This window comes from Balaenoptera physalus (genome assembly GCF_965194825.1).
Source record: "Balaenoptera physalus genome assembly, chromosome: 5".
NCBI lineage: Eukaryota > Metazoa > Chordata > Mammalia > Artiodactyla > Balaenopteridae > Balaenoptera > Balaenoptera physalus.
This window is the reverse complement of record NC_138884.1, coordinates 73,739,195-73,750,623: the sequence shown is the minus strand read 5'-3', so window position 1 is coordinate 73,750,623 and position 11,429 is coordinate 73,739,195. Positions and strand designations below refer to the sequence as shown.

The window sequence follows — 11,429 nt, the reverse complement described above, 5'->3', positions numbered from 1 at the left end:
AGTGTTTAGGGCCACGACATCCAAGTACCAGGTACTAACAGAGCACATAGAGGCTTAGCAGGACTTGATGTAGTTCAGGTGGAGGCTTCCTGGAAGATGTGACATCTAAGCAGATTCCTGAAATGAGAACAAGCTGCCCAAGCATAGTGGGTCTGTGTTGCAATGGGGGTATAAGTGCTGAGGCCCAGAAGAACCATTTAGGTAGTTGGAACAGCACGTGGAGATAGTCTGAGACTGGAAATGGCCAATGTGGTGGAGCTGGTGAAAGGAGAGGTAGCAGCCCAGGTCAGGCAGCTTCTTATTGGACTTGTTAAGCAGCTCAAACATTGCCCTAAAAGAAATGTGAAGGCACTGAGGGGATTTTATCCCTGGAATGATGTGATCAGATGATCTGATTTGCGTTTTTAAAAGTTGACTTTTTAAGGCCTCTAGATGAAGAATGGAATGTAGAGGAGCAGGAATAAGCAAAGGGACATTAATTAAGGCAAGAGATAATGGTGGCTTAATGCTTGTAGATAGAGTGAATGACAGAACTTTTGAATAAAAGTATAGGATATAAGGTCTGGAAAGTCCCCACAAATCCCTTCCAGGTTCCAGGTTTTATGTCTCAGTTAACAAGGCACCATGAATTATTCAATGCTACATAGCTTATTCATAGTAGAGATAGGACTACAAACCAACTGTGCATTTTTCTCTTGCTACCTTTTTTTATGGACCTCCTCATATGACTCAGCAAGTTTTTGAATTTTAAAAAAAACAGTGCTTTACTAAATGATGGATATATGAACTTCATTACACTAGTCTCTCTACTTTGATATGTTTGAAAATGTTATAATAAACAGTTCTATATAAAGCAGTGCTTTAAAACTGTTGGGGTATAGGTACAAATTCAAGGCCTTTGAGTCAGTTTAGCAATGAAAACAATTCCAGAGTTTCCTGGGGCTCCCATACTCACATGGTACCCTCTGGGCCCCAGACTGGTAGACTCAGCTGGGTAGTATTTGGACTGATTGCCATAGTCATAGATAATGCCAGATTGCTGGACTCCATGGCACTTCCCTGGGGCAAGACATGGAACCTCTCTTTGAATCTTCTGTAAAATGGGAGTCCATACTATCAAATGACAAAGATAATACAATTCAGTAACACGTTCCATGAACTGTATTGAAGGGAAAACCATCCATGAATTGGGGGTGCTGCTCACAGAGAGTGGAGCCCTCTCCCTGAGGGATTTTAGGCCAGATTGAGTTTTATAGCACTTAGAAGAGGCAACAGGAAACAGAACAAGATTGCCTAGGACGTCAGCAATTTCTTTATAAGCCTAGAGGGTCCTATTTTCCAGGGTAAGGTGAGCTAGCTAAAGCTCAGCTAGAGGACTGGGATCTGTGTGTGTTAGGTTTCCTCGAGAGTGCGGCGTTTCCTGGAAGTGAAGGCTGACTTAGGTTTAGGTTTGTGACCTGGGCCGGGCTGCTGGGGCGGCCTCCATTTTCTGGGTCCCCATACATGAATTATCTTTATCAATACTTTTTATACAGGGGATATTGTGAGAACAAAGTGAGTCTGTGTTGGTCCCATATTCCCTGATCACTGAACGTTATTTTTTCTTAACTGTTCCTTGACATTGAGTAATCAATGTCACCACAGCTGTCTGCATAAACCACCAAGAGTGACCACATAGTTGTCTATTTATGAGTTATATTACATGTTAAAAATAAACTTGAAGAAGTTCCGGGTTTGTTTTATTTAAGCTGGGGACTGTTACTCATTTAATAGCTTCCGAATATAGAAAGCAAAGATAACAGTTTATATTCACTAAAACAATTATATGGAAGGTGAGTGAGTGGTGAGGTAATTCTATTGACTTTCAGTCTGAAATCTCTGGATCTTGGAGGGTGGTGGTTGACAGTTAAAGGAATTAGCTTTAGCTATTAATTTCTTTTCCAAAGTGGCTGGTGTGGCAGGTGTTCCTTAGGATTGTGATCAAGGAACTCTTCAAATAGCACCCTCTATTTTTTTTTAATTAAAAAAAAATTTATTTATTTGTTTATTTTTGGCTGCATTGGGTCTTCGTTGCTGCTCATAGGTTTTCTCTAGTTGCGGCGAGCAGGGGCCACCCCTCGTTGCGGTGCGTGGGCTTCTCACCGCGGTGGCCTCTCTTGTTGCGGAGCATGGGCTCTAGGCACGCGGGCTCAGTAGCTGTGGCTCGCGGGCTCCAGAGCACAGGCTCAGCAGTTGTGGCACAAGGGCCCAGTTGCTCCACGGCATGTGAGATCCTCCCAGACCAGGGCCTGAACCCATGTCCCCTGCATTGGCAGGTGGATTCCTAACCACTGCATCACCAGGGAAGCCCCAGCACCCTCTATTTTATCTTCTACCCAGTCTTTCTGCACCAAGTAGATTCCTTGGTACCCAGAAAACATTCAATTAGTCATCTCCTTATTTGCATTGGTGAGGGAAGATTCAAAAGAGTAAACCTGACACATTCTAAGTACTGAATGATTGTTGAATGAATGAAGCAATTTATAAGCAAATTTGAGGCCTATAATTTAAATATAACATTATAAGCTGCATAATATAGAAATGCATATTGTAGAAAGTGAAAGTACCCTCCCATAAGCCCATTCCACAAAATAAACCTGGTTAATATTTTAACCACTAGTTTTATTGAAAACACTGGACTGAGTATACTTGTATATCTATATACACTAGGAGATTTTGTTGGGTCAAAAGCCTTGTGTGTTTATGTGTGTGTGTGTGTGTGTGTGTGTGTGTGTGTGTGTGTGTTTATTTTGGCAGTGCCAACTTATTCTCCAAAAAAGTTGTAACATTTTTCACTCCCCCAAACATACTCTTACAAGATGTTCCAAGATTATTTTATTTTACTTTAAAAATTCTTATTTTCTATGTTATAAAAGTACACATCCTTTTGAGAAGAATTAGAACAATTTGGGAGCATACAAATTAGAAAATTATAGTATTTCCTACCCTCTATCCAATTCTGGGGGTTATTTTAGAATGAGACGATGATATGGTCAATATATTAACCTCTCAAAATCAATTTTAGTTTATTATTTTTTTCTTTTTCCCCCCAGCATATGTAAACAACCTATGTCACTCCTAAGAAATTCTGGGAGAGATCTGCTTAGGCCTCCGAGACCTCAGGCACTCTTGCTTTTCAAGGCCCTACCTTACATCCTACCAATCAACTTCAAATGCAGCCACATCAAATACTATACATATATATATATATATATATATATATATATATATATATATATACCCATACAAAATGGTAATAATTTAATATTTTTCTCTTAAAAATACTTGGGTGTAAGTAACTTATTTAATTTATCAGTTATGATTTCTCAATAACTGTTCTGCATACTCAGGATTTCTTGAGAAGTGAGAAAATGTAGTCTGTAAGTTTTTTAAAATATATGACATTTAGTAAATGCTAAATTTATGAATTAAGTTGACATAATGTATTTGTAATCTTTCATTAAACCTTTGTTAACTTATCTTACAATTCCTTTTTCAAAGCTTAGAGCATAAACCTTGTAGAGGTGGCTGATCTAGCTTAGAAAGAATCATACCAGAGCAGAAGGACAGGATTTATACTTTCTACACAAAACTATCTGGCCCAGCAATTCTTCAGAAAAATACTGTGGAGCTTGGTCTGAATGAGGGAATTTTCTGGAGGATACTATTGATTGTTTGGTGGCAGACAGTGCAAGAGATGTAACAGGAAAATGACTTGGCTTTTTGCAGGCTTCCAATCAGCCTACAGCCCATGGCTGTATCATGGTGCAGAGAGGGACAAAGAAGCGGAGTTTTCTGTACCAAGATTGCTCTTCAGAAAAGTCAAGGCAACAAAGCAGTGTAACACCTAAGGCCAGTGGGTCTCAACCAGAACAACTAGTGCCCCAGGTAGGTTGCCAGATTTATCAAATAAAATTATAGGATGCAACATAGAAATATTACATGTGACAACCTTATAAAAATTATTTGCTATTTATATGAAATTCAAATTTAACTGGGTTGCTATGTAAGGCAACCATGTCACTAGGAGACATTTCCAGTGTCTGGAGTCACAACTGGGCAGGAAGGTGTGCTACTAGCACCCAGAATGTAGAGGCCAGAATGCTGGTAACATCCTAGACTGCAAAGACAGTGACCCTAAATGAAGAATTATCCAGGCTAACTGATACATAAGGCAATTGCTGGATTGACCATATATTTACATTTCAGTTTTTGAAAGAATAATTCTTGTTATAATAAAAAATTCAAATAGCAAGAAAATGATTATTTGAAAGCAGAAATCTCCTGTTATCCTACTTCCCAAATCACCACAAATAGTTTGAAACATTATTCCAGATATTTTTTCAAACCAATATATACCCTTTTTATTTTTATTTATTTTTATTTTTTATTTTTTGGCCACGCCGTGCAGCTTGCAGGATCCTAGTTCCCTGACTAGGGATTGAACCCAGGCCCATGGCAGTGAAAGTGCAGAGTCCTAACCACTGGACTGCCAGGGAATTCCCATATACTCTTTTTAAAAAATTAAAAACTGGTTCATACTATATGATCTGTTCTGAAATCTGCTTCTTAAAAATTGTACAATGTGACTTACATATCTTTTTATACCAATATACAGTACCATTTTCCCCTTTTTTCCCTCTATTTAAGCCGTATTTATCTATATGAAACATTTATTTTAAAAAAAATTTTTATTGGAGTATAGTTGATTTACAGTGTTGTGTTACTTTCTGCTGTACAGTGCAGTGAATCAGTTATACATATACATATATCCATTCTTTTTTAAATTCATTTACCATATAGGTTATTACAGAGTATTGAGTAGAGTTCTCTGTGCTATACAGTAGGTCCTTATTAGTTATCTATTTTATATATAGTGGTGTGTATATGTCAATCCCAATCTCCCAATTTATCCCTCCCCCCATTTTTTCCCTTTTAGAAACTATATGTCTATGATTACATCCAAAACCAATTCCTACTGATGAACATTTGGACTGTTTCCAGTTTTTTGTGATTGCAAATAGTGCTGCAATAACCATCTCTCTCTCTCTCTCTCTCTCTCTGTATGTGTGTGTGTATATATATATATATACACATACACACATATATATGTATATATATTTTTTTTCCCCCAAATATTTCTGTAGAGTAAATTCTTAGAAATGGAGTTGCTAGGACAAAGTGTATGCACAATGAAGTCTTCAAGAGTCTACCCTCCCAAGCCGAATTACCCTCCCAAGAGGTGATACCAATTTACATGGCAACTTAACCATGTATGAGACTGCTTAGAGATTTCTTTATGAGGGTTACTAATTTATTTACTTTACATTTTTACCCCACTGGAACTGAAAAAGCAAGGTAAACACCAGCAAATAAATATGTTATTTATTTTAAAATTATTCATTTATTTATTTATTTTTGGCTGCACTGGGTCTTCATTGCTGTGCGTGGGCTTTCTCTAGTTGTAGCAAGCAGGGGCTACTCTTCGTTAACGTGCGTGGGCTTCTCCTTGCAGTGGCTTCTTTTGTCGCGGACCACGGGCTCTAGGCGTGTGGGCTTCAGTAGTTGTGGCACGCGGGCTCAGTAGTTGTGGCATGCAGGCTCCAGAGCGCGGGCTCAGTAGCTGTGGTGCACAGGCTTAGTTGCTCCACAGCATGTGGGATCCTTCCGGACCAGGGATCGAAACTCTGTCTCCTGTATCGGCAGGCGTATTCTTAACCACTGGAACACCAGGGAAGTGGACTTATCAAAATTAACAACTTGCTCATTAATACTTGTTTCAAGACCCTCACCTTGCTATGCTCACCAATGCTAAACTATTGTATTATAAACTCTGCCCATTCCCGACCAGTTCCCTGCCTTACCAGACCAGCTTGAAGTCATCTGACCTGGGCCTGAAACCCTATAAATATCCTCCTCTTATTATTAAGAGTCTGTCAAGGTGCTGTTCCTTCTTTCTGCAGTATTAAAATAAACTTAGCTTTGCTTAGTCAACAAGTTTTTTGGTGGTTTTATGGGAGGTTAATGATTGACAGCAATAATCTACATCACAGGATTGTCATGAGCAGTGAATGAAATCAAGTCCTGAAAGCATCTCTAAACAGTAATGTACTTTCCAATGCACAGCAGACAGTGCCTAAGATGGTGCCCAATTATCACTTCCCTCCTCTTCCTCTTTCTTGAACTGCCCAGGCCTAATGTGGCCTGAGAAACTTAGAAGAGAATGGCAAAGAACTGACATTTACTGAGCACTTGAGACAACACTATGCCAGGCACTCTGCTGGGAGTTCTCCATTTATGACCTCACTTCGTTCTCACATTAGACTTGGCAAGATGGCATTATTATTCTGATTTTCCAGACTAAGAGATGGAGACTGAGAGAGGTTAAAGGATTTGCCTGAGGTCTAAGTAGCAAAGCCAGGATTCCATCCAGGTCTCTCTGACTCAGCTTGTACTTTCCCTCCTATTACTACTTTACTTCCCAGGCTTGTAGAGTTTTCATTGCAATTGTGGAAGGTCAGGCTGAGATTTCAGAGCAGGAGGCCACTCAGCTCCTTATATAAGAACCCCAAAGGAGAAACTCACATTCTAGGGCAGCACTGATCAAATTGAAATATAATGCAAGCCACATATGTAATTGAAAATTATGACTAGCAGTCATAACTGAAAATAATGAAAAGAAACAAGTGAAATTAATTCTTTAAATTTTTCAATTTAGAGTAATTATAGAGTAACAGAAATTGCAAAAATAGTACAGAGGGATTCGATGTCCTCCTTCGTCCACTTTCCTCCAGTTATAACATCTTATATGATTATGATATAATATCAAAACAGGAAAATTGATATAGGTACAATCCACAGACCCTATTCGGATTTATCACATTTGCATGCATATAGAGCTATTCCATCACCACAACAATCTCCTTTGTGGTGTCCCTGTATAATCAATCACAAGCCACCACCCCATCCCCCCAACCCAACAACCACACCCCCCTCTCCATTCTTAATATCTGGTCACATCTAATCTATTCTCCATATCTATAATTTTGTCAGTTTGAGAACACTACATAGATGGTATCATGCACTGTATTAGTTTCCTAGGGCTGCTGTAACAAATTGCCACAAACTGGGGGTTTAAAAAGAGAAATTTATTCTCTCACAGTTCTGGAGGCTGGAAGTCCAAAATCAAGGTCAGCAGAGTCATGGTGCCTCTGAATGGCCTCTAGGGGAGGATCCATTCCATGCCTCTTCTAAATTCTGGTGGTTGCCAGCTTCCTTGGCTTGTGGCCACATCACTCCAATCTCTGCTTCAGCCTTCACACTGCCTTCTCTGTTTTCTCCTCTGTGTATCTCTTATAAGGACACCTGTCTTTGGATTTAGGACACACCCAGATAATCCGGGATGATCTCCTTATTTCAAGATCCTTCATTTAAGTACATGTGCAAAGGTTTTATGACAGCACTATGCTAGGCATGTGTGGCTGGAGCCCAGTGAGTGAGAGTGAAAAAAAGGAAAGAAATATAGTAGGAGATGTTAGGGGGAGAATAGAAGGAGGAGATGCAAAAATTAGAATACTAGTTGTTAAATGACTTAATTGTTGCTTGAAATCAAAGTATGGATGGTATATGTTATTAGCTATTAAGTGACTTTGTGAGCCTGGACTTAATGTCAGGAGAGATAATCTTCACATCTGTTCTGAGCCAAAAAATCCAAGTGAACTATGCTTGTCCTAAACCTAGATTATGCATCTCTGTCAGATTCAGTGTCTCAGTGCTCTGCGGACAGTGTTAGGTAAACAGTGCCAATATTTCCCCCTTCATTTTCCTCTTTTCTAGATTACATGCAGACTAGCTTCTTATGGAAACATTCTATCTTCTGAGCACAACATCAGAATTTAGATTTCATTTTCATCCAAATCAATACACTTGATTCAGTTAAGGTTTCACTGTGTTGATGCCGAAAGCTTGGCCTCTGTGCACTGGTGCTGAATTGAATCTTGGAGACAGAGTTTTGGGTGAAGTAGAAAAGAAGAGCTTTATTGCTTTGCCAGGCAAAGGGGGACACAGCAGGATTCTGCCCTTGAAAACTATGTGTCCCCTGGGCTTCCCTGGTGGCACAGTGTTTAAGAATCCGCCTGCCAATGCAGGGGACATGGGTTTGAGCCCTGCTCTGGGAAGATCCCACATGCCGTGGAGCAACTAAGCCTGTGTGCCACAACTACTGAAGCCCGCATGAGAGAAATGCAACAAGCTCGTGCTCCGCAACAAGAGAAACCATCTCAATGAGAAGCCCACGCACTGCAATGAAGAGTAGCCCCCACTCACTGCAACTAGAGAAAGCCCATGCACAGCAACGAAGACCCAATGCAGTCAAAATAAATAAATAATAAATATATTTTTTAAAAAAAGAAAACTGTGTCCCAACCCAGGAGGATTTAGTGAGAAGTTTTATAGCAGTAGTTCAAGGGTGGAGTTGCTGACAAAATTAGGGTGTGTGCGGGGCCTGCACTCCTCTAATCGGGTCTCAGGTAATCTTTTTTTTAAAAATTAATTAATTAATTAATTAAAAAAATTATTTATTTTTATTTATTTATTATTTTTGGCTGTGTTGGGTCTTCGTTGCTGCATGCCGGCTTTCTCTTAGTTGTGGCGTGCGGGCTTCTCATTGCAGTGGCTTTTCCTGTTGCAGAGCATGGGCTCTAGGCACGTGGGTTTCAATAGTTGTGGCTCGTGGGCTCTAGAGTGCAGGTTCAGTAGTTGTGGTGCACGGGCTTAATTGCTCCACGGCATGTGGGATCTTCCCAAACCAGGGCTCGAACCCGTGTCCCCTGCATTGGCAGGTGGATTCCTAACCACTGTGCCACCAGGGAAGCCCCTCAGGTAATCCTGATGAGCCTCTCTGCTTCCTTTAATCTGGTCTCAGGTAATCTTCTCTGATATGAGGAATGCTGACATAATCCATTTTGGGGGTTTTAATTCTATAAAGAGTTTAAAGACATTGTTAAGCGTATTCCTTGAGGGGGAACCAGGACCCTGCTCCAAGGCCGCACTACTGTTTCTTGGTGGCTCCTCCTTTGTCTCTGCATCCCCTCCCTTCCCTGATTAGCAACTGTTTGAACCTGCCCTTTGGAACTCAGCGAAAGTCATGGAGGCTGAAACCTATTCCCTACAAACAAGAATCGAGGGATACGGAAAGGCTTCCGTGCCCAGAAGCCCCACAGGGTCCTGCTTGGTTTCACTATTGAAAGGGTCAGTAATACCCACTCACTGTGGCATAAAAATTATTTTTATCAGAAGGCATTTGAGTTTGTGAACTGTCTTATCTTCCTAAAAACAGAACTAACATGAACTCAAATCCCCTACCCTAGAGGCCATCCCTGGGATCCACCAGGGATGATTGACTCTTATCAAGAGCCATGAGAAGTCTCCACACCACATGTAAACAGACATTGTCACAAAACTATCCTATCTCCCATCTGTTCTCCTGAGGCCCATTTATCTTTCCAGAACATCATTTGTTTCCCCATGAATGCCCTTTCTCCCTCCCTTTCCCTTATTGAGAACTCATTTGTTTCCCCATAAGTGTTTCTCTCCCTCCCCTTATCCATTAAGATGGTATATAATAAGCCCTAAATTCTAACTGCCCCTTGAGTCACATTTTTCTGCGCACCCTCTACATACCTTAAAGAAAATATGGTGATTGAATGTTATCTTTTGTTAATCTGTCTTTTGTCAGTTGAATTCAAAAGACCTGAATCAAGGGCTTCTCTGGTGGCGCAATGGTTAAGAATCTGCCTGCCAATGCAGGGGACAGGGGTTCGAGCCCTGGTCTGGGAAGATCCCACATTCCACGGAGCAACTAAGCCCGTGAGCCACAACTACTGAGCCTGCGCGTCTGGAGCCTGTGCTCCGCAACGGGAGAGGCCGCGACAGTGAGAGGCCCGCGCACCGCGATGAAGAGTGGCCCCCGCTCACCGCAACTGGAGAAAGCCCTCGCACAGAAACGAAGACCCAACACAGCCATAAATAAATAAATAAATAAATAAATAAATAAATAAATAAATACATACATACATACATACATACATACATACATACATACATACAAAAACAGAGGCTGTTTAAAAAAAAAAAAAAAAAAAAAGACCTGAATCAAGAAAGAATGAGTACAGGAAAAGTTTTTGTTGTTGGTGTTCTTTTTTTTTTTTTTTAATTAAAGTATAGTTGATATACAATGTTGTGTTAATTTTTGTTGTACAGCAAAATGATTCACTTATACATATATATACATTCTTTTTTTAATATTCTTTTCCATTATGGTTTATCTTAGGATATTGAATAAAGTTCCCTGTGCTATACAGTAGAAATTTGTTGTCTATCAATTCTATATATAATAACTTATATCTGCTAACTCCAACCTCCCACTCCCATCCCTCCCCCAACCCCCGCCCACCCTTGGCAACCACAATTCTGTTCTCTATATCCATGAGTCTGTTACTGTTTCTTAAATAGGTTCATTTGTGTCATATTTTATTTTATTTTTTTTAAGAAATTTATTTATTTATTTATTTATTTTGGGCTGTGTTGGGTCTTCATTGCTGCGTGTGGGCTTTCTCTGGTTGCAGCGAGTGGGGGCTACTCTTCATTTTGGTGTGTGGGCTTCTCATTGCGGAGCACGGGCTCTAGGTGCGTGGACTTCAGTAGTTGTGGCTCACGGGCTCTAGAGCGCAGGCTCAGTAGTTGTGGCGCATGGGCTTAGTTGCTCTGTGGCATGTGGGATCTTCCTGGACCAGGGATCAAACCCATGTCCCCTGCATTGGCAGGCAGATTCTTAACCACTGCGCCACCAGGAAAGTCCCTGTGTCATATTTTAGATTCCACATATAAGTGATATCATATGGTATTTTTCTTTCTGATTTACTTCATTTACTATGATAATCTCTATCTCCATCCAAATTGCTGCAATGGCATTATTTCATTCTTTTTTAGGGCTGAGTGGTATTCCTTGTATATATGTACCATATCTTCTTTATCCATTCATCTGTCGATGGACATTTAGGTTGCTTCCCTGTCTTGGCTATTGTGAATAGTGCTGCTATGAACATAGGGGTGCATGTATCTTTTTGAGTTATAGTTTTGTCGGTATATATGCCCAGGAGTGGGATTGCTGGATCATATGATAATTTTATTCTTAGTTTTCTGAGGAACCTCTATACTGTTTTCCATAGTGGCTGCACCAACTAACATTCTCACCAATAGCGTAGGAGAGTTCTATGGGAAAAGTTTTAACTCCTAGACACTTTCGTATGAGTGTATTAAAATTTGTTTATTAATTCACCAGCTGGGCTTTAGGATTGTTTCAGTTCTTGGACACTAATCTATAGGGTTTT

The 11,429-nt window shown here is 40.2% G+C and overlaps 1 protein-coding gene across 2 annotated transcripts in view; it reads left to right on the top strand.

The window, feature by feature from the left end:
* The first annotated feature begins 3,792 nt into the window (after positions 1-3,792).
* LOC309662061 (RE1-silencing transcription factor-like) overlaps positions 3,793-11,429 on the top strand; it is a 40,071-nt gene continuing 32,434 nt past the window's right edge. Inside the window, exon 1 of one of the 2 annotated variants that reach the window (XM_082464457.1) lies at positions 3,793-3,927. In XM_082464457.1, coding sequence (XP_082320583.1) covers positions 3,802-3,927 — 126 coding nt within the window. In that variant the 5' untranslated portion in view covers positions 3,793-3,801. The remainder of the gene's footprint in view (positions 3,928-11,429) is intronic. The other variant, XM_082464456.1, reaches the window with a different exon arrangement.